This window comes from Silurus meridionalis, chromosome 2 (genome assembly GCF_014805685.1).
Source record: "Silurus meridionalis isolate SWU-2019-XX chromosome 2, ASM1480568v1, whole genome shotgun sequence".
Classification (NCBI taxonomy): Eukaryota; Metazoa; Chordata; class Actinopteri; order Siluriformes; family Siluridae; genus Silurus; species Silurus meridionalis.
The window spans coordinates 28,068,468-28,092,720 of record NC_060885.1 but is presented as its reverse complement, the minus strand read 5'-3'; the positions used below and the strand labels follow the sequence as shown (position 1 = coordinate 28,092,720).

At 37.4% G+C, this 24,253-nt stretch overlaps 1 protein-coding gene and 1 long non-coding RNA gene across 2 annotated transcripts; one reads left to right on the top strand and one right to left on the bottom strand.

The window, feature by feature from the left end:
• Positions 1-16,874: 16,874 nt before the first annotated feature.
• LOC124403639 lies at positions 16,875-19,302 on the bottom strand. The gene is made up of 2 exons (XR_006928922.1): positions 19,219-19,302; positions 16,875-17,022 (listed from the first exon to the last, which is right to left on the bottom strand). It is a non-coding gene; the product is annotated as an uncharacterized LOC124403639 (long non-coding RNA).
• tmem234 (transmembrane protein 234) lies at positions 19,246-22,657 on the top strand. The gene is made up of 5 exons (XM_046877325.1): positions 19,246-19,290; positions 20,360-20,511; positions 20,740-20,806; positions 21,008-21,100; positions 22,230-22,657. Exons 1-5 carry the CDS (start codon positions 19,278-19,280, stop codon positions 22,328-22,330), a joined length of 426 nt encoding a protein of 141 aa, XP_046733281.1. The 5' UTR covers positions 19,246-19,277; the 3' UTR covers positions 22,331-22,657.
• Positions 22,658-24,253: the final 1,596 nt, after the last annotated feature.

The following is a 24,253-nucleotide window of genomic DNA, read 5'->3' as shown; positions in this document are numbered from 1 at the left end:
GTCCAAAATTGTAAAGCTTTACTTAAAAATTATGACTTCATTACACTTTCAAAATGATCTAAATCCACTTCATTTATGTCAATCTACAAATCTAAATGCATTCTAACAGCGCCTGATTATCAAACCACTATTTATTGGTTAAGGTGAAAATGCATGTTTTTCAGCACATAATCGAAGCTACAAAAACATATGGCAAGAGGAGCAAATTTTCTGGCTTGAACTGCAATACAAATCAACTGAGGTAATGTTGGTGTAATATAATAACAGGGTGTGACCAAAGCTGGGATGAAAGACTTCATGTTAATGCATAGAAGCAAAGTGTTATGTGTATTATTATTTAGTAGGTGATGTAATTGCGGCCAGGGAGTGCTTTAAGCTGCAGTGTGAGTTGAGATGGTGAGATGAAGTTCTCCATTAATTCAGTATGGATTTTTTAAACACAGTCAGTGAAATGTGTAAATGTTAAAAAGACAGATTCTTAGTGGTGGTAGACGGTGGTGGTTGACAAAGACAGATCACACTACAGGCAAACTCCAGATTAAATTTATGTCTGTTTGACGATTTTCTCTTTTTTTTCTTCTGTTTACTGGCGGATTTATAAACTGATCTCCAGTGTGCAAAAAATCCTAATTTAAAAGTTCAATCATAAATGACAAAGATGAATACTGTGATAATAATTTTTTTAGCAATGCCAGGCAACATTAGAATGTTCACTTTTCCAAACCGGACCTAAAAAAGGCGGAATGTACTGTTGGGCAAAGATTAGAATTAGTTCTCCATAAGATACTGTAATTATCCAGTCATTACAGTTGCACCTACTTCCTCTTTTACTTTCAACCAGATAAGTACAGGTTTCTTTTGCGTATTTATTTTTGTTTCCACATGCTCGTTCTTTTATTTAGGGTGGAAAACCACATATAATGTGCTGATTGGTAACAATTTCTAAAACCAAAATAATGAGTTTGCCTATTCTTTAGATCAACCTAACCCCATAAACTGGACATCTGATGTGAGATTTTGACTAAATGTACAGGCGACTGTGCATTGTAGTGCAATTTTAGTTGTTTTTTGGTAATAAATCAAACAGGGTTGAACAGTAATGAAGTAAATGTAAATGGTTACTGTACTTAAGTAGCTTTTTTGTGTATCTGTACTTTAATGAAGTAAAGTACACTTTAACTTCAGGACACTTTTGGGGAGACTTTGACTTCACTACATTTTAAAGTCAAATATCTTACTCTTTACTCCACTACATTTTGCGAAATCGGTCGTTCTTTTTTATTAATGAGTGGATAAAGACTTAACTAGTCAATCACGCAGCAAACCACCACTCAGGGCAGAGCGTGCACTCTGTTTTCAACTTGTTTTGATTGACGCTAGGTGGTATCTACTCATCACCAACATACAGTTCAGCGGCATTTCAACAGCAAGCAGAACATTTACAGATTAATAAATTAAAGAGAAAACTACTGACTCAAACTTTCCACGTCACCCTTGGCCTTATTTGCGTGATTGTTTAGAAGTTGTTGAAAATAATGTTTTGGGCTCATGATCATTTTCATAAATATCAGTGTTTGACTTATTAATATCATTCTATTAATAGATTGTTGTGCTTAGAGTCTTTTCACAGAAACTGAGTTGATAAAACAAAGTCACGTGACAAAAATGATAATAGGAACCTTTTTAGTCGTAATAAATCATAGTACATTTTTTACCCAGGTGAAAGTTTCAAGGGAGCATTTTTGCTGGAGTAATATTTTACCGTGTGCATCTCGACTTTAACTCAAGTACATGGTTTGTGTACTTTGTCCATCACTGTAAACATCACAGCTAAGTTAAAAATTTAATATTCTTGTTTAGATTATGTCATTTGTAAGGGGATTTGTACGTAAGGCTGCAGGCAGTGAATAGCACAAACCCGTGTTTGCTTACAGCTTAAATATGAAAATATCACAAATGGGTTCAATTGAACATTGTTCCTAAATCTGAGACATTTCCTGTAAAAAAAAAATATGTACAAAAGAATCTACAAAACATATATTCTGGATTATTTGCATCTACATTGTCAAGAGACAATGATAATAAGATCTACAAAATTAAGAAAATAAGAAAATAAGAATAAGAAAATAAGATCTACAAAATCAAACTATTTAGATTTTTGTGTTTGCTATCATGTGTTATGAAGTTTGCTGTTTTTAATGAAGTTTGCTGAAATAAACCCTACGAGTTGGCACAGGGGTTACCATCCTGCAGTTGTCTTTTTCAAACAGAAAATGTTTTGTTTCACAGTTCGCTGCTTTTATGGTTACTGTTATGTGGAAACACTTGTGACTCGTTACATTGCCTGAAACTGTTCTGCGATGAAATCACTCTCCTGCTTTGTAGAGCATGCTCAAGGACCTGTTCTAGCACTATTTTAGCTATTAACAGACTCTTTTCACTAAAAGAACACAACATACCATTTCCTTTGAGTCAGTCAGTCATCCATTTTTTTTTCAATATAAGCAAGCCCAAGTAGTTCCTTCAAAACCAAAAACACCCTCTCTTCTTATGACTTCTACAAATTCTGCAGCACTTTCACAAGATTTTACATGTAAGAATAAAAATTATACTGATTGCTATTTTGCAACCAGTTTATTAATGTGTAGTATTGCAAAACAAGAAAGGAGGATCTGGTTTTGCGAAAATGATTGTACATTCTATTCAGTGATTAAGTGTGACATTTCTTGCCTGTAGAAATAACAAGCTCATGGAGTCATGATCATAAAGAAGCATGCCCTAGAGGTATTCATCTTTTCATTTCCATTGATTTAGAGGCAAATCAGGGCTTGCTTAGCATTCTGATCTACCGTATTTTTCGGACTATAAGCCGCTACTTTTTTCCCACGTTTTGAACCCCGCGGCTTAAACAACAAAGCAGCTAATATATGGGTTTTTCCTGGTTTCACAAACTTTAAGCCAAAAAACTGAGCGACATAACATTATACTAATGAAATTTCCGAACGGAAACGAGAAAACGCACCTCACCTGTGTTCTGAGCTGCACAGCGTCGGGAGAAAAACTTCCACCGGTGGCGCACAACGATGACAAAAATAAACTCCCCAGAGAAATACAGTGATACCTTGACCTACGAGTTTAATTCGTTCCGTGGACGAGCTCGTATCTCAATTTGCTCGCACATCAAATCAGTTTTCCATATTGAAAATACTTAAAATGTTTCATGTATTAAATACATTTCTAAATTACAAATCTTGTATAAAAACATAATAAAAAGAGTACGCAAAGATATAATAAGGTTTTATTTAGTGTATTTTCCTTGGAGATGAGACGACTTAAGTAACGTATCCCTAAACTGTAAAAATTTTTACTTTTTCTTCTTTGCTTATATTAATTTTCGTCACAATCTTTGCTTTCTGGCTGCGCTTCGCCATCTAGCAGCGGCGTCTCAAGCTCGTACCTCAATTTTTTGCTCGTGTAACAAAGCAAAAAAATTAACCGAGTGACCGCACGTACCTCGAAAAACTCGTACATTAATGCACTCGTAGGTCAAGGTACCACTGTAGTTGTGAAGGGAAAGAGGAAGACAGTGAACAATGACTTACTTGGTAGGTTTACAGGTTTCCAAAACTTGTGCTTTTTTATTTTTCTTGGCAACAGCGTTATTGGTTAGTCATAGAAACTTAGAATTGAGCATCAGAAAAAAAAGGACATAATCCTCAGTCTTGAACACACGCAGTAATACCGGAAGAATGCAGTGGCAGGCTATTCCCAAAATACCGCTATGCTCCTAATAGAAGCGCAACATATTGCATTTAGTGTCTTTCGTTAAAGCCTGTGTAAAGCTAATTAGTTTCAGTGTAAACAGGCTTATAGACAGGTGCGGCTTATTTATGTTAAAAATAAAAATCTTTGTCAAATTCAGTCTTATAAAATTCGCTTATATAAGGGTGCACTTTATAGTCCGGAAATTACGGTATATAAAAATGGGGGTTCACACCTGAACCACATGACCTTGGTGTTTCTATTTATTGATTGTACTTCAGTAAATTTCAGGCAATCCTTTATTTACTTATGTTTTATTTTTATTATATGAAACACTGTGAATATATTTCCTCATAAAAGCAAATGAATAGCTGAATTACCCATAGGGCTTTTTCATTATGTTTGACTCCATGAGCTTATTATTTAAACGTTTAAAGAAATGAGTATAATAGAAGCTGGAATTGTTCTCTAAAACTCAGCTCCTGTTATGCACCTGGTGTATATGTAGGCTGAAATACACCAGGTGTTTTTCTGTTGTTACAGACCTTCTCACACCCGAATAACTATTAGCATTAATGTTGACGAGTGCAACATGGCTTCCCTCAAAGTTCTGGCTGGTAGCTGTAGGCGGCCTGGAAGGAAGAGAGTCCTGTGGTGGCGGTTGGTAGAGATTTACAGGCATACTCCACCCAAATTAGTTCAGAAGCCCATAATGAGGCATCTGAGGCATAGAGGGTGTGAAGGCCGGTTTCAAATTAAGTCATGTCCAGATGCTTTTATTGTCATTCTAACCATATGTAGCTGACGCAGTAAACAGTAAAATTAGATATTTCTCTGGAACCCTGGTGCTACATAAAACAACATAGAGCTACTTAGTACAAACAGTGCAGACAAAAGACATAACAGACAACAAAAGACAGTGTAGGACAGACACACAAAACACAAAATAGCATCACCAGTAAACCTACTGTATAATGTGTTATACCGTACAATGTGCAAAAGAGAACTGTAAACAACAGTGTACTTAAACACTTAAACTTGTTGTGAATGTAAATATAGGCACAATGTAATAACAAAAGGTTGTGCTAAACAGTAACAGCAGCAATCATGTAGATGAAAACAGCATGTAAACAGTTATAATTAGTTATAATAAAATAATAATATAAAATGGATGGTGCTGAAGACATGAATGTGTGTGAATCGAAATGAGTATTGAGTGTGTGTTTGAGTTCAGATTTGTAGCAGCTCAGTAACACACAGTTGAGTATGTAATTGTGAGTTTCATTTCCAATTAAGATCTGTGCGTTGAGGAGCCTGAATGCTTCTGAACCTCTTTCCTGATGGCAGAGGGGTGAAGAGTGTGTGTGAGGGTTGTGTGGTGTCGTCCACAATGCAGTTAACTTTGCAGATGCAGCGTGTGGTGTAAATGTTTGTGATAAAGGGGAGAGAGGCTGTTCTCACTATCCTCTATAGATTCTTGTGATCCAAGATGGTGCAGTACCCAAACCAGGCAGTGCTGCAGCTGTTTAGGATGCTCTAAATGGTCCCTCTGTAGAATATGGTTAGGATGGGCGGAAGGAGATGGGCTTTAATCATGAAGTAGAGATGTTGCTTTCTTGGTGATAGAGTTCGTGATGACTGCCAGATGATTACCAAGGAATTTGATGCTTTTGATGCTCTCCACAGAGGATCCAACAATGATCAGTGGGGAATGTCCATTCCGAGCTTGCTTGAAGTCAACAACCATCTCTTTTATTTTGTGAACGTTCAGAGACGGGTTTTTGGCTTTACACCAGGCTGTTAAATGTTGCGCCTCCTCTCTGTATGCTGACTCGTCATTCTTGCTGATGAGACCTACCCACAGTTTCAGCAGAAATTCTTTGGTTATGCAAACCAATTGTTGCAGCAGCTGTCCAGACAGCAGCGGTCTCAGACAGTCTTGGCAGTAAAGATGATGTGAAGATGGCGGTGTCATTGGTGAACTTGATGATGTGGTTCAAGCTGTGAATTGCACACAGCTCTGAGTGGCCCCAGTGCTTAGTGTGGTGGTGCTGGATATGCTGTCCCTGATCTGGACTGAGGTCTCACAGTCAGAAAGTCCAGGATCCAGTTGCAGAGGGAGGTGTTTAGGCCTAGTAGGCTCAGTTTCTCAATCAGGTGCTGATGGATGATTGTGTTGAATGCTAAACTGAAGTCTATGAACACAATTTTTACATATACTGAACAAAATTATAAACGCAACACTTTTGTTTTTGCCCCTACTTTTTTAACTGAACTCAAAGATCTAAGATTTTTTCTATGTACACAAAAGGCATATTTCTCTCAAATATTGTTCACAAATCTGTCTAAATCTGTGTTAGTGAGCACTTCTCATTTGCTGAGTTAATCCATCCACCTCACAGGTGTGGCAGATGAAGATGCTGATTAGACAGCATGATTATTGCACAGGTGTGCCTTAGGCTGGCCACAATAAAAGGTCACTCTAAAATGTGCAGTTTTGGAGGGAGGGTGCAATTGGCATGAATTGAATGTTCATTTCTCTACCACAACCCATCTCCAAAGGCGTTTCAGAGAATTTGGCAGTACATCCAACCGGCCTTACAACCGCAGACCACGTTTTCACCACACCTGCCCAGGACCTCCACATCCAGCATCTTCACCGCCAATATTTTCTGAGAGCGCTGCTGTCTGGACAGCTGCTGCAACAATCGGTTCACATAACCAAAGAAATTCTGCTCAAACTGTCAGAAACCGTCTCAGCAATTTATAATGAATTCCTTACTATAAATAAAGCAAAAGCAATAGAGGGCTTTAAACAGAATCTTGAGGGACACCACATTTTTTACGCACTTTTCAGGCATTAATGCTAATGGTTACCAGGTTGTAGAAAGTGTGATCTAAACCACATCAGACATTCAAGGTTGCATTTTTTGTTTAATCACCTTCAAGAGACAGAGAGAAAAACAGAGGTTATTAAAGGCATGAATGTTTATAGCTGTTTTAAAGGTAATTGAGAACAGGAATGTACTTGGTTTGGGTATATTATATGTAATTGTAAATGGATATAAAGCATGATGTATCATTCAATACTGAATTGAAAGTTTGCTGTGGTGAAGAGGAATTAGACACTTTTTGAAATCCACTCCAGGGTGGGTAGAGCATCTCTACTTCATCACACCACTGTGTCATGGATGATTTTCCTATCATACCCCAAAGTGTTTTATTCCTTAATTCAGGTACATGTAGTGATTGCTGATCCCAGAAACAATGGAGCAAATTGATTATTTAACATGTCCCTTTGTCCGCAGGCTTTGAAGTGATTGCACCGGCAGATCGTGTATTAGTGATCCGAGGTCAGCCGGCCATCCTGGGCTGTCAGTTTACCCCTGACTCAAATCTGACCTCTCGCCTCTGGTCATCACATGGCAGCGGGAGGAAAATGCCGAAGTCATCCACAGCTTCTATTACCAAAAACATCAGTTTGATTTTCAGAGCCCGTATTACCGTAACCGCACGACACTGTTTGTGTCAGAGCTGCACAAAGGCAATGCGACACTCAGGATTGAGCCGGTGGAGCCAAGAGACACGGGGGGTTACCAGTGCATCGTGAGCAACACCAAGGGCACAGACAAGGCAAGCATGCGGCTGGAATATGGAGGTATGAAGCGCTTAGTAAATAAGAACATACATGCTTCTAACAGAGATCAATGATTCTGAATATTTTTGATGAAATTAGTTTGTTTTAGGTTGCACTCAAATCTTTTCACTTCTGTCGCTCACTTTTTCAAAATTTGGAAAAAGTTTAGACAACCGGAAATAGATCCCCCACCACCAGCCCCTGTCCCTGTGACCCCCACCATCATACATGAGGCATAATAAAAATTTCTCCCTTTTTACTCCTGATTAATCCACCAGGAATCTTTCAGTGTCTGAATGTTTGTACAATAAATTGTATGAAAAATACGCTAATTTAGCATGGAGTGTAGTGCCTGATAAATCACCATGAAATTATGCCATTGTTTTGATAGAAATATCTAAAAGATATTTCTTTTAGTTTTTTGCCATATTTATATACTGTAAGTGTACAAATTGTGGACATTTGGAAACTAATTGTTCCAGTGGGGGCATAAATAAGACAGTATTAAGTAAGCAGACACCATATTTATTAATTCGATTTTAAATGTATTTCCTTGTAGTGAATTATTTATATCGAAGGAGAATTTATCTGAATGTTCTTGCAAATTATGAAGTACTTTGGTATGAGTAAATACTATCTTTGCATTATCTGTTCCACATCGCTAACACAGTACGTGTGTGTCTGCGGGTGTTTATATTAGCTTTTTACACAGAGCCGAGGCTCAGCATAAGCAGGAGTGGATCCACTATCAAGCTGCTCTATGAGGCTGAGGGGTTCCCAAAACCGGAGGTCAAGTGGTTTGGAGAAAACGGAGAGGTCCTTAGTGACCACACCCAGTTCAGCGAGGAGGTAGATGGAGTGGAAGAGCTGTAGGACTGTATCATGTGAAGAGCAGTTACGTGTCTTTGAGTCCTTCCCTGAACGTCACTTTCACATTAAAGAACCAGCTCCTCAATCAGAATCTGCTTAGACCCGTCAGCATCGTATATGGTAATTAACCCTAATGTAAAAAAGATTTTACAAAGTGTGTGTGGATGTTCTGAGGTGGTCAGGAGAAAGCTCTGGGTATAAAGTAGAGCTGCAACAACCAATCAATATAATCAATTTATAATACAATTTATTGGCAAGGAATGTCGTTATCGATTAGTTGGGCTGCTCAAGTTACGGGTTAGCGTGACGGCAAGATAACACAGCCGCTTGGGAGCATTTTATATTTAACGCAAGGCAATGAGAGCATTTTATATTAAAAACCTGTAAAACCTGCAAGTTATCTAAAGCTGAACTTGTGGGGCATGGAAAAACACAGGATGCATGAGCACATGAAAAGAAAATACTGGTGTCATGGATGAAGGCAAAACATCAACACGGTAAGCAAAAACTCTATCCTCATCGTGTGACAGTGGCATAGTATATTGAAGCTCTATTGAGACACCAATGCATATTTATTTATTTATTTTTTTTTTTAAGCCTGTTAGCTTACTGCGTTTCTCCGTTCCATTCTTTTTATAGCATTTGCAGTTAAATTTACTATACATTCAAATGCTTTTTTTCAATGTTTGTATATTTAATGTATGCATATATCATTTAAATATTATACAAAATGAAATTAATTATATATTCTTGATGTGTATATCTTTACAACTGACCAAAATGTCTTCGCATTTCTTCAAACAATAACTGTCAAAATAATGTTATATTTTATATAGATTTTTTAACCATTGTTGTCAACTTGCCATCTATAAAATTGTCAGGCGCAAAGTACGTACTGGAACCGAAGTGAATTCAACGAAGGCCTTTTAATGAGAAACAAAAAGGGCAAGGCAGAAAGCATGAATAATAGCACCAAACTAGGGTAAACTAAACCAGGTGAAAACTGTGGCAGAGTGAGAGCAAATAACACACAGAATCTTGCCTGCTAAGAGAAACCAAACGGTCAAAAAAATAAAAATAAACCCAGAGAACCAGATTAGTGTTTTTTCCCTCCAGATTGATTCATTTTGAAATCCTACAACCTACATCCTGCTTTTTGACATGCATTTTTACATAAAACTTATGCTTAGAATATTCGAGCCCTCACCCTATTTTAATTATTTACCTTACTGCTGAAGTCTAATATGCAGTAAATGTTAAAATACTTGAATTGACTATTGTGCCAAAACGGCTAGAAATTAGAGTATTAGAGTATTTGGAAAATCTTGAGAAGAGAAAAAATAAAGTATTTTTTTGCATTAATGTTCTGAGGTGACAATTTTAGGAAACAGAGTCCAATGTTAGCACACACACATACCCGCAATGATCATACGCTTGACAATCATTTAAATACATTCCAGTGCCTGTCTGAACAGGAGACTCTTCTGATCTTTTTTCATGATAACGGAAGAGTACAGCACATAGGAACACATCGATGTTAATACTGTAAAATACAGTATGTATTTCCTTTAATAATCTAAACTATAACCATGCACACATCCAGAAATGTTTTAGCACTTTCAGGCTGGACAATTAGATTTTTCCACATATTTTTGCAGATACTCAGGTGTGAAATGGCTTTGGCATGAATGGGACAATCAATAGCCAACAATAAATCAATCCTGCTTTGTTAACTAAAAATTATGCTAGCTGTGAGTTTTGTAACACTTATCAAGAGTTACAAGGAACTTGGCACAATAAAGGCCAAACCGTCTTTGATTTTGCTCTGATAAGGCTTGAAATATGTGGGGTTTTTTGTGCTTGTTCCTTTTTTTGACCTTCTCAGTAAGTACACTTTCTTTTTTTTCTGGCTTTGCTGTAACATCAGAATATTTTGCTAGTGCTGAAATGAGCAACATGAAGAGACTACATTTAACCTGGCAACCATCTGGTTTGCATGTGTAGTAGCTGGCACAGTAAAAAAGCAATAAAGCTGTTTAAAACTAATAACAGGACGTCTCTCTGGTTGACACTGCAGTGCGTGTTTTTGATCTTGGGTAATTGGGAGAGGCCTTCTTTAGACTTCTGAAGCTATAAAAGTATTTGATCAACCTTTAAAATGACCACAGGAGCTCAGATAAGACAAAAATGATGACGCATATGTATGTGTTCCTTCGGGGGAATTGAGACACCAGAGGAAGGACTCATTCAAACATGTTGTTCTTGGATATGTTTGACATAGTTAAGGTGTGTATATTAATGCAATCCTGTGTGTTTCTGAGTAAATTTGTGTGCATGGGTAGGCGAGGAGAAACTGAATTTCAAACGAAAGGAAGTGAAATATCATATCCGCTGATCTTGTAATGAGTAAAATGTGCACTGTAAAATGCCAGTTCAGACTTTTTATAACAGGTTTTATATTTCTTAAAACATTGCTATTGAGTATCCCAGGATGTTTTTTTGTTTTAAAGAAATGTATACACGCCCAACGTTGAGGCTCTCGGCTGTTCCCACCCAGTCTGACATCTTTCAAACCGAATCAAGCAAGTCCTTAAGTATTCCTGACCATTCTTACCCAGCCCTTAAACAGTTTTATCCACACACACACACACACACACACACACACACACACACACACACACTCCCACTGAGTCCTGACTAATTCAACTGCGCCTCAAAGTAATCCTGGCTACTCCCAGCCCAGGCTGTTTTTTCAACCTGATTAAAAAAGAGTAGTAATTAATTACATTTTGTAGCTGTTTGTTCTCCATAAGATATTTAAAGGCAGTAAAAAAAAGGACTGTCACACTCCACTTCCTCAACCTGACTCAACAATCAGAATAAATCACAAAGCTAAAATATCATTTTGGAATCAAATACCCTTATATCTTACATGTCTTTATAGCAATATAATAACAGGCGTGAATAGCAGGTATGATGCAGGAACACACCCTGGATAAGACGGCACACTATGAAGCAACTGCTGATTTAGCTGTCTAAACTACTAGATTGCTTAATTGGCAATTGTTGTGAAAGCTCCATGCTGCTTAATCCTGCTGTTTGCACAATGCTGAACCCGTTAGATTTTCTTGCTTATTAGCAGCATATGGTGTAGCTGTGAGACATCAAACATTCGCTGATTCGCTTGCTGGCGTTTCTCATTATTGCTGAAAGAACAGAAATTTGGTTTGCCGTCAACACTAAGCGCATTTAAAGAATCTCAGCACACCTTATTCTCAGCATACATTCCTGGCTGTTTAATCTCAATGTCAGTGTCAGTGTGCCTTTCATTTATCTTTATGTAAGATTTAGCTGCTTTGTGTAAACTAATTTGTCAACACAAGTCCTTAGTTTACATTGTAAGAAACAAAAAAAAATCAAAGAATTTATGCTCCCTTGCTTACATGTTCATGCCCTTTGTTAGACTGCATGCTTGAAAGATGTAAAGAATGGCCCATGGAGGGAAAAATACTGGGAATGTTATATAAGGCTGCATTCCACTTTTAACAAGTTGTAGGCAGTGTCTAGACTGTGGTCAGACTTTGCATAAGTAGTGCAATCTTATTTAGATGTTTGCTTGGACGCCTTCTGATTTAGTGTTTTTTCTTTATTTTTCTTTATTTTTCTTTACCTTACCACAGGCTTGCTTATCAGGGAAAGATGCACATAATTCACTTATATAAAAATGTTTTGTTATATAATTCTTACGTTCTGTAAAGCTGCTTTGAGACATTGTCCAGTGTATAAAAAGCTATCGAAATAAACTTATATAATAATAATAAACATATTTTTAGCATTGTACATTAATACTAAAGACATCCAAACTATGAAAGAACAGGAATGAAATTATATACTAAAAAAATGTGTTAAACCACACAGAATATGTTTAATATTTACAAACTAATTTGTGAATCTGATGAGAGAATCAAGAGTCCAGACTAAATTCAGATAAGGAATTAAATAATACATGCTTGTTCTTGTCTTGTTCTGGTTGGCTCCAATTGTTTGATAATAAGGCTTCGATGCACCTGATTTAAACCAGATTCCAGGTGTTATCCAAACATGTGTAATACCTACAGTGAAATGTAAGTGAAACCAGAACTTTGTCAAGCCTTAGTGTGTGCTTCTGCGTGTGTCTCCTAGCAGTCCAGATTGATGTTTTTCCATTACTCCAAACACATTTCCTTACTGGCACGGCTTCGGTGTTACTTAAATCACTTGAGATTATTTTATGTAGATTTGGAAAAGCTCTTTGTTTTGGCTCAAGGGGAATCCCTGTCAGAAACTGGAGCGGGAATAGTTTCATACTGTTCTGCACTGTTTTCAGAGTTGAGTTATGCAAATCGGAAGTTGTACTGAATCAAAACTGTGTGATTTCATGAAATCTCACCTTGATGATAGCAATGTTCTCAATCACTACTTTCTCACACACACATATTGTACACACATACTTTCAGGTTCAGGGAGAGCATCTTCCAAAAATATAAAGACACTTGTGTCTTGTTATTGCAACACTCTACTGTTATTGCAACATGCTGCTATTTTCCTAAACACACTGTTAATTCAAGTCTGAGGAATTGTTTACATGCCATGTTGCAGGTTACAGCAAAACACACACAGAGTGAAGCTGTGAATGCAACATTCTTCTGAGGCTGTGGTTTGAGGAAATTCTGTGTACTCTTGTCTGTCAGTCTATATGGGCGTCTGTGGGGTCTCTGTAATAATCTTATATTTATTCAATTGCAAAATGTAGTAAAAAAAATACATCAAATCTAGTATATTTAAGATATCGCCACTTGCTAAGATGTCAGTTTTTTCAGTGTAATTTAGTTTTATTTGTATAGTGTTTGAAACAATAGACATCAGCGCAAAGCAGCTTTACAAAAATAAATAGATTACAAACGTTGTAAATAGTTGTTGTGTTTGAATGTTACATAAATCTCTGACAAATCTTCTCATATCCAACTAAGACCAAATTTCAGCTGCTGTACTAGCTAGGTTAGCTAGCCTGGTGCTAACGTTACCTCAGTGTGTAATATATTCGGGTTGTAGCTGCAGTTGCAGTGAGGGAGATTTTTATATTGTTGGTGGAAAAAATGATGAATAATTTAGCTTGAAAATTGCAGCTCCTCAAAAGTTAATTGTTAATATCAAAACACAGGCCACCTGACTAGAGGTTTAGTGAAACTGATATAAAAAACTAAAAGATAGAAGGTAGACAGGATGTTAGAGTGAGAACATCAGCTTTAAAGATGACCAAATCCAAAGCAAAAAATGGACAAAAACTAGTGCGAATGAACAAAGTGGTCAGAACGTACACAAATTTAAGCCATGGCAAGACACATGTAGACACTTCCTCTTGTGGCTAACATACTGTTTTTTGTCTGTTTTTTAGGCGAAGAGAGTTGCCATGGTGAATCAAACACTACAGCCCTCGTCGTTGTTTGTGTGCTGTGCGCCCTGCTACTTCTCTTTATAATCGCTCTGCTGATAAAGATAAAGAGAATGCGATGGCATGGCCCGAATGAGAACGGGAACGGAACTCTCACACATTTACATTATTAGCCAGAAAGGCTTTGGGTTTGTGATGCCATCAGATGAGTTTCATATGATGTTTCATACAATGTTCACCAAATACTAATACTAAGGAGTACGCTTGTGCAAAGAATGCCAGCTCGTGTGTTGCGGTTAAAATAACACGTCCGATTAAAACAGTACATATCAAAGTAATGTATCATTTTACAGTTACAGCATTAAATAAACAAAACGACATGCTTCAGTTGTCACATGACCGAAACGTCGTCTAGCTGCACCTTTTATTTCACAAAGAGTGCAAAAGAAACACTACGATGATTAAAGCTGATTGGAATTTATGCTGTCATGATTTAAAGTAAATAAACCTTGTAAAAACAGTACAAACGGAAACCGGGTTCAGGAAGGCAGGCGTGAGAAACTTGTGTCTGATTCAATAAAATTAAGAATGAACAGAATTCAAAAAAGTGTCCATGGCCATGTTAGTTTTACCTAAAGGTTTTACTGTAGGGAACAAGTCTCCAATGTCAGTCTTTTATAAGACACCTGAATAGCTTTATGCAGAGATGATGATGATGACTATGTTGGGAAATTATCATGGTGTAAGATGATAATGTACTGAGGAACACCTAGCTGTTGTTTGTATTGAGAAAGAGAGAACAAAAATGAAACAGACATTACTCAAAGTATAGTCATAAATCAAAGCTTATTTTTTCTTTTTTTGTGGGAACCTTCAGACAGATCTGCTATTTTATTACATGAGATTGCTTTGAAACCCTTATCCACACACACACAAAGTCATTTCTGTTATGCACATTGAAACACGCAATGTTGGGTTTTGTGTAGTTTCAGCTGTTACTCTACTTAGCTCAAAGAGATAACTTCTCAATGAACAACAGATTCACTCTTCCGTTACCCGAAACCAATGTTTTCTTTTCTCTAGGCTGGTCTTCTATTGTACGTGTAAATCAGCCTGTCCATGAAATGTACTGCAAGCATTAAACCATGCATGTGACACATTTTATAAAACATACACATTGTCTGGTGTTGGCAAAGGAAAATAATGAACTACATGGTGGTATGAGAAAGGGTTTATTTTGGCCCACTCTGAAATTACTTATTATCTGATTATGGTTACATTTAAAGTTGTGAGAGGAGTCGGTTTCTCAAAGCTTCTACTGTCCTGGAATCTGTCCTGCGTATGTCACAAAAGTTACAGCTTCACCTTTAACACCGGAGGCTCCTTCCATCAACGTCCGCTTAATTGAAACGCCTTTGTATTTGACTGAACGTTTAAAATTGGTTTATGTGGAATGTCTGTGGAAACGTATAAAAGAGAATGTAATAAAGATGCGTGCATTACTATAAGAAGTCTGAGAGCTGCGGTTATGGGAAACTAATCAACACCTATTACATTTTAGGTGTGAGTTCAGAGCGTTGGACGCACAGGTAGTTTGTTAGTGTTCTAAATAAATATGCTGCTTATACACTGTAACCATAGTAATATACAGTTTTAGTTTAATACAGACTGAGACAGCTATTGTAGACATTTCCTAATGACCTTTGAAAAATTATTTATCTGCTTTATTATTAGAGACCTAAAACAGACAAACTATCTATCTGTTTTGCTCTCTTTCTCTGTTTGTCTCTTTTAAACTAGGGATGTGCATCTTCCAAGCTGTGGCCGATTTGCACCTCAATGTATATATACGATTCAGCCCTATTACGATGCAGTGCTGTCCGATTTGGATTGGATTCAACACATTTGCGATTCAATGCAATACGGTGCAATGGAAGAAATATGATGCTATGCAATTCAATATGATACATATAGTCACTTTTTCACTTTTTCAGATCATCAGTTTACTTACGTGCCTTCTGATTTCTAATGCATGGCCCTTAATAAACAGGTCTTTGTAGTGCAAAAAAAAAAAAGGAAAAAGTTTGAATAAAATTAGATGTTCTTTACAAGTTCTGACTACAGGAAGATGCAGCTCTACCTCTGCCATGATAATCTCTATATTACATGTGAATTTCAGGACATGCCTCTGTCTCTGTAGTGTTGTGATATGTCATAAGGTGATAATCCACGGCTACGTGTGAGCACTAACACCATTTTACTGCTCTCCGCTGCACCTTGGGCTGTTCTTCGCCTCCACATTTTGCGCTAACATCCTGTAACACTCACCTATAGCTCTTTACATATTAAACTGTACCTATTACCTGATTAATCTACTGCAGCTCATATTACAGCAAAAACAACAGTTATATACAGTGGTGTGAAAAAGTGTTTATCTTTTACCAAATACCCGCTTATCGACCTTTTTTTACCCCGAGCCACGTGGAGCGAGGCAAAGGATTTTCCCAGTCTCGCCTCAATATAACAATTTAGTGCGTGTATATTGTACATTTGCTCTTCGACCTTTTTGCATTTCGACCGGTTTTAAGGAACGGATTAAGGTCGATAATTAGCGGGTACCACTATATATATATATATATATATATATATATATATATATATATATATATATATATATATATATATATATAGATGGAATTAGAAGCAAGTTGTTTTGCCTGAGATGTATATATATATATATATATATATATATATATATATATATATATATATATTGTGTAATTGTATTGATTTATTTTGTAACACTGTAATAACGCTACTTAATAAATCTATGAAATCAACTGTGACATAAGATGCAATTAATTACAGATGTGACCCATATCACAGGCATCTTCAGCCATCTGCATTCTTAAATGAATCTGTGTTTGTGTGTGCATGTACATGTGTGTGTGTGTGTGTGTGTGTGTGTGTGTGTGTGTGTGTGTGTGTGTGTGTGTGTGTGTGTGTGTGTGTGTGTGTGATATCTTTCCTGGCAATGCCAGCTAATACAGAATATCAGAAACTCAATCTGGTTCCTTTTATGTATTTGTCAGAAATCTGGCACTGACTGGTGAAACCAGATGAATGAACAAAGATTTGTTGGTTTCAGTTTGAAATTTATTGTTTTTTCATTGACATGGTTTTATGCAATGTCTACAATGCTGTGTGAATACCTTCTGATAGCGATGCAGTGGACTACTTCAAGCTGACAGCATCTTGTAAATTGTAGAACATCTGGACTACTTCTGTGCTGGATTCCCTGTTGATGGGATGTTAATTGTCACTGAAAAAGATAAGAAGATAATATTGAATATTGGGTCTGCAGTGCTCTTCCTTGTCATGAAACCATACTGTTTCACAGATCTTCTCTTCCCTCAGCCTGGTCTCCACTACTCTTTCTCATAGCTTCATGGTGTGACTGATCAACTTTATTCCCCTGTAGTTACTGCAGGTCTGCACATCTCCCTTATTCTTAAAAATTGGTACCAGCACACTCTTTCTCCATTCCTCCCACTTTTTCAAAATCTTGTTGAACAATCTTGTTAAAAATTCCACTGTCATCTCTCCTAAACATCTCCATGCTTCTACTGGTACGTCATCTGCTCCAACCGACTTTCCACTCTTCATCCTCTTAATCGTATCTCTCATTTCCTCCTTACTAATCCTATCCACTTCCTGCTTCACTATCTCCACACATCCAACCTTCTCTCTCTCTCTCTCTCTCTCTCTCTCTCTCTCTCTCTCTCTCATACTTCCCTTATTCATCAGCTGCTCAAAATACTCCCTCCACCTTCTCAACACACTCTCCTCACCAGTCAACATATTTCCATCTACATCCTTTATTGCTCTAACTTGCAGCACATCCTTCCCTGCTCAGTCCCTCTGTCTGGCCAATCGCTACAAATCCTTTTCTCCTTCCTTAATGTCCAACTTCACATACAGCTCCTCATATGCCTTTTCGTTTGCACTCCTTGTACCTCCTAAATACTTTTCTCATCACTCTGTCGATTCCAGTTCTGTTTTACCAACCTCTTTCTCCTTATGCTCTCCTGCACTTTCTCATTCCACCACCACATCTCTTTGTTTTGCTTTCTATTTTCTGAAGTCACACCAAGTACCTTCTGGTGAAGAGCTGCTGGTTGATTGGGCAACTACTGCAGAAGTGATAAGGGAGACAGCTAGGCCTCCCTTATCACTTCTGCAGTAGTTGCCCAATCAACCAGCAGCTCTTCACCACCACCGAGCCCCTGTCTGACATCTTCCCTGAATCTCACACTACAGTCTTCCCCCTTCAGTTTCCAGTTTCAGTTCTCACTCTCCTCCTTTTCTTCTTCACTTCCAAAGCCATCCTACAGACCACCATCTGATGCTGTCTAGCTACACTGTCCCTGGCCCCCAACACCGTAGAGTTTCCAATCTCCTTCAGGTTGCAATTCCTGCATAAAATGTAGTCCACCTGTGTGCACCTTCCTCCACTCTTATACGTCACCCTATGATCCCCCTTTTTAAAATACGTATTAACCACTGATATTTCCATCCTTTTAGCAAAATCTACCACATTTGCCTTTCCACATTCCTCTCCTTAAGACCATACCTACCCATCATCTCTGTTCCCTTCACCTACATCTGAAATGTAGGCATGTAGCATGAAATCTGCCCCAATCATCAATCTTTCTTTTCTAGGTTCACTCTCCACCATTTCATCTAACTCACTCCAAAAATTTTTCTTCTCCTCCATCCACTTGTGGAGCATAGGCACTGATGATGCGGATGACATTTATCATCACGCCTTCAACGTCCAGCTTCACGTTCATCACCCTATCAGAAACTCTCTTCACCTCCACTAGACTCTTTCTGTACTCTTCCTTAAGTATCACCCCTACACCATTTCTCTTTCCATGCACACCATGATAGAATAGTTTAAACCCACCTCCAATGTTCCTGGCCTTACTTCCTTTCCACTTGGCTCCTCAGTGATTCTGTGATGGAAATCACTGTGGCATGTGTAAACATGATCTGGAAACTCTATTCCAGTATTCCTTTCATTGCAGCATTCTGTTCACACACACTAAGCTGAAATATCAAGTTTCAAGTCAAGCCAAGTTTATTTCTATAGCGCTTTTAACAATGGACATTGTCTCAAAGCAGCTTTACAGAATTTGTAAATCTGATGAGCAAGACTGTGGCAAGGAAAAACTCCCTTTGAGGTTATGAGGAAGAAACCTAGAGAGGAACCAGACTCAAAAGCGTAACCCATCCTCGTGTGGGTGATATCAAGAGTGTGATTATAGTCTTTAAAACAATACAGAACATGATATGATCCAGTGGTTGGAATTTCCCAGAAACAAAAACTCTTCTAAATACAGCAAACATTACGCAGAACAATAAATCATAATTGTAAAAAGAAAACGTTTGGTATTATATGGGAACAATGTGATTAAAAAACAAACAAACAAACGAACGAACCCCCATATCTTACCTCCGAGCCGCTAAGTGTCGCTGTGACTCCCGCTGACTGAAGCGCACACGCCAGAAGAAATGGTCTTAGTGGGTGAGTGTTTCTATATTTTAGCGCACAAAAAAAATCATAATTACTGCATCACATTACTGTATTTCACTTATGATTTACAATGTTTTTTTTCCCGCAAAGTTTTGGCAAGGAATAAATGATTCGATATGAGCGCTGCTTCACTTCCGTAAACAGTAGCCTGAACTAAGAAAAGGAAAACAAGTTTTGTATAGCTAAATAAATATAGTACGACCCCACATAACCAATTAATAACTATGTAATACAACTCTAAATACAAATATTAACCTTTGTTTGTAAGAATATTGTAAGAATAATAATTGTAAGAATAACTTGTTTCATAACAGGGTTTAAAAATGGCCCCTGCGGCATTTCTATGGTAACGGGGCAATCCACTAGGGCTAAATAGAGGGGGTGAGGATACGAGACGCGAACCACAACTACAAGATGTTTTTGATGGAGAAGGAGATTTTATTCATACACTGAATATTATTTAAATAAACCTTAAGCATGTAGATATGAGGGACATGAATGAAAATCAATATTGGATGCCTGTAATCTTCGGGCCCTCAGTGATTTTGAAAAGGAAATCACTGCTTAACACCTCTAGAAGTCATGGTCTGTGAACACAGTTTGCCATGTCATCCACAAATGAAGGTTAAAAAAGCTCTATTATGCAAGGCCTGTGTAAACATGATCTGGAAACTCTGCCACTCTCTCTGGGCCAAAGTTAAATATGTTCTGGGGCAAAGTGGAAAACTGTTCTGTGGTCAGACAAATCTAAATTTGGAATACATTTTGGAAACCATGGACACCATGTCCTCTGGACTAAAGAGGAGAGGGACCATCCGGCTTATCATTAGTTCAAAAGCCACACCTCTAAGCAACAAAGTTTCAGAGCAACAAAATTGCCAATAATTGCAATCTGTTTTTATTTATATTTTTTCCAACTTTTCTGTAAATCAGACTGTAGATTGGAAACGTCATATAGCTGAGTGGGTTCACCACAATAATAATGACATCACACCATGTTCTCATCAGTGTTTAGAAGACACTTCAGCTGCTTTCAGCTGATGAGTTGTTTTCTGTGTAGTGGAAGTTCTGTCACTCCTCCTGGTCGCTGCGCTATGGGGAGCCACCAACCCCTTCCTCAGGAAAGGAACTGAGGGCCTTGAGCATGTTAAGAAAGCAAACAAGATCTCCCAGTTCATGGCTGAAGTCAAGTTTCTGTTCCTCAATGTCAAGGTAGAACATTTTAACACCTGAAGCTTCACATGCATTAAGTACATAAGCGATGAAAGCCTTTTGTGCTCACATAAGGAGCCAATAGCGCTTAGTGTTAGATGTTATTCTTTATGTAGTATAAGGTTTTAGAACTTAAAAATGCATCCTGTACATACCAATATCAAAAAGATCTTAGCTATCATGTTGTAGCACAATGCTTAGACTGAACAACGTGAAAACTCTGTGCAGTATCTGGTGCCGTTTCTTCTGAACCAGAGTGGCTCTGTGGTCTTCTACCTCACCCTCGCTACAACAGGTAACTTGCACATCCTACATGTTTTAATCCTTGACCTTTATTACGACTGGGAGTAATAGATGAATCCATGGGCTTTTTCTGTAAATGTGGCCCAGTATAAAAGGCAGATTGGTGTGAATGACTGATTGTCAACATGTAAAACGCTTCATGTATATGGTGCAGGAGAGAAGCTGTTGATTCACATCGTGTTGTACGTTGCAGATTTGTCTCTGGCCGTCCCGACGGTCAACTCGCTCAGCCTGGTGTTCACCATGTTCACTGGGAAACTGCTCGGAGAGGAATTTGGAGGGAAAAGTTGGTCTGATTAATGTTTCTTTATTATTTTTATTGCCTGTCTTATAGGGGGTGTAACGTTACATGTATTTATATGAAAGATTTTCGGTACGGTGCACGTGTACCGAATGCAATCCTTTTTACGTGTGGAACGTAGTTTAAATCAGAGTTCCCTCAGGAACACATTAAGTGGCAGACCGCAAGTTTGTTTAGCGTCCACCTCGCACTTTAAGCGCAGTGTCACTCAGGGTTTGTTCTGTGCATGCGTGAAATCGCCGCCACTTCCTGTCAGCGCCAGCGTTTTAATGACAGTCCAGCGATATGGATTCTTTTGCACTTTATGTACAGCTTTAAGAATTTCTCTTAAAAAGGAGAAATTCCTGAAAATTCTGGAATTAATTTATTTAAGAAGAAATAAATGGAATGAAGACATAAATATCTTGTGTATTTGTAAAATGTAAACATTTGTATGCTGAAAAAAATAGAACAGTTAAGTAGAACATGTAGAAGATTTTATATTAAATCTAAAAAAACATACCCACACCTATATACACATCTCAATTACCCAAATGGGGTCTAACAGATTGTATTTGATTTTTATTTTATCAATTTAATTTGTACCTATTTAATCGATTCTTCAAATGAATCAATATAATAAAAAAAGTATATTGCATTAATTTAATGTATTCTTTTAATGTACTCTTTTTTCCATTTAAACCAAGCAGGCATTTTATTTAAAATTGTTTTGAAATATGTAAACTGTTGTTCACAAATGTTAATAATAATAAATAATGTTAAGGAAAAAATTCCAAGCAATTTTATATTTTGCATTTCTTTCCCCTAAATGTACACAAATTGAACTGAACTGTGACTTAAAAACTGAGGTACATACCGAACCTGAATTTTGTGTACCGTTACACCCCTAATGGCTCAATATCATTTATTTCTTATTTAATATAAACAGACCTTACAGTAGTGAATTACTTGTAGAATTTATGCTTGTTCAATTTCCCCACTAGAAATGACAGTTGAGTGATTTGTCGAGAGATTTTGTTACATATCTGAACCGTGTAGTCAGTCTTTGCATGATAAAGTAGTTAACACAATTTACACCTTTCTCCTCCTCCCTCTCTCTCTCTCTCTCTCTCAGGTGCAGTGATGGGGATGGTGCTTATTACAGCAGGTGTGACTCTGTGTGTGTTGAGCTCCGTCTCAGACCCAGACAGTGCAGGACTAAACATTACTCCATGAATCTACTCATGATTTGAGTGGGAAATGGATCAAAATTCCTTTTGAACTGTGTGGTGTGATTTTATCATCGCACACTTTAAACTCCTCCAGGTATAAATATGTGAACATTTTATTGAAGGCTGTGGGTATGGTCTGACCACGGTGACTTTATTTTTTTTCTCTCTAAGTAATTTTTTACTATCATAATAGTAATAACGACTCGGTGTTCAAACAACTTGATTTAAAGCGAGGACTTGGTGTTTGTCTTCACTGCTTTCAAGACTTCAAAGCTTGGGGCAATGACTAGCTGTGTGTACAAACTAATAACAAGCAATCATACGACTTCAACGGTCGACAGCATCTGAATATAGTGTTTTTTCCTGCCTGGGTGCTGTCCAGGAGGGACATGTAGTGGCTAGAACAAGGAGCGGATGCATACCAGGGATCACTGTGATCCAGAGGTGGGAAGAAACGGAGTACAAATACTTCATTACTATACTTAAGTAGATTTTTTTGGTATCAGTATTTTACTCCATTATTTATTTTTCAGACAACTTTTTACTTTTACTCATTACATTTTTACACAAATATCTGTACTTTTTACTTCTTACATTTTCAAAACCGGCTCGTTACTTTAGTTTTAATCCATTGATTTGGTGAAATATAAAATATTTTTTATATTTTATTTTTTTAGCCGAACAACCGATTTCCTGTTACTGCGCGTCTTTTTCAATCCGCTGGTGTATAAAGTCCTGACTCTCACTCTTTACGAAGATAAGAATCAGCAGGCAGAAGGCAGTTAGAAGTTTGGGGTTAACGTGGATGAGACAGAGGGAGTCAGTGATGTAAACATGACTGAGAACAGACACATTCATGATCATCATCATCTTTTCTCTGCTTGTGTTCTATATGTGGATCTTCAGCCTGGACACATTCATTCGGTAACATTTCTAATTTGTTTTGTACTAATATATATATAAATTTGGCTGTCAAAATTAAAATTATTGTAAACGGCACTAAGTTTTATTAACGCGCTATCAATTCAGCGCGCATTTCTGGTTTTACCATTTTTATAAAAAATTTAAATACATAAATATATAACTAAATATAAAAGAGGAGAAATTAAAACCTTCGGAAAAAATACATTTATCCACGACGTCCTTTCTTTACTTAGATATAAAATAAATTATTAAACTCCAGATACAAATATTTTTAATCAGTAAACTTATGTTTTATTTCTGCGCCAAGTCTCAAATCAAACACCAAATCCGCCATGTTTTACACAATTTACCCTCTAGGTGGCGTTTTGTGGGTTTTTCCCTCATAATGGCGACACAAACTACTTTTTACTTAAGTACATGTCAGAGCCAAGACTTCTTTACTTTCACTTAAGTAAAAAAGTTTAATCTGTACTTCAACTTTTACCCGAGTATTTTAAAACATGAGTATCTGTACTTCTACTTAAGTAAAGGATGTGTGTACTTTTGCCACATCTGCTGTGATCTAAAGTTTTAAATCTTAGTTGATCCAGGATCGTGTCACAGTTAAACAAATCAGCCATCTGGGCATTCTAAATGGATTTCCAATAATGGCTGTTAATGTTTATTAGAACTTTAAAACACAAATGCACAACTAATACTAGACATTTGACTAGACCTGCATAAATCAGCCCTGTTAAAGTGACCAGAGATTACAGCACATTGGCCTTCTAATGCACATCTTTTCCTTCAAATTCTTCATCTTTTTCACTGAAAATCGTTCAATGACTGTTTAATAATCTATAGTTTTCAAAATGTTTGCTAAACAAGGTAAACTTCACCCCACCTCCCAGATTTAGACACTCACCGCCTTATCTTAGGAGGGGATCTTAATTGCATAATCAACCCAAGTCTAGACCGCACACAGCCAAAGACATCAGCTCTTTCTTCAATGTCTAGGACCTTC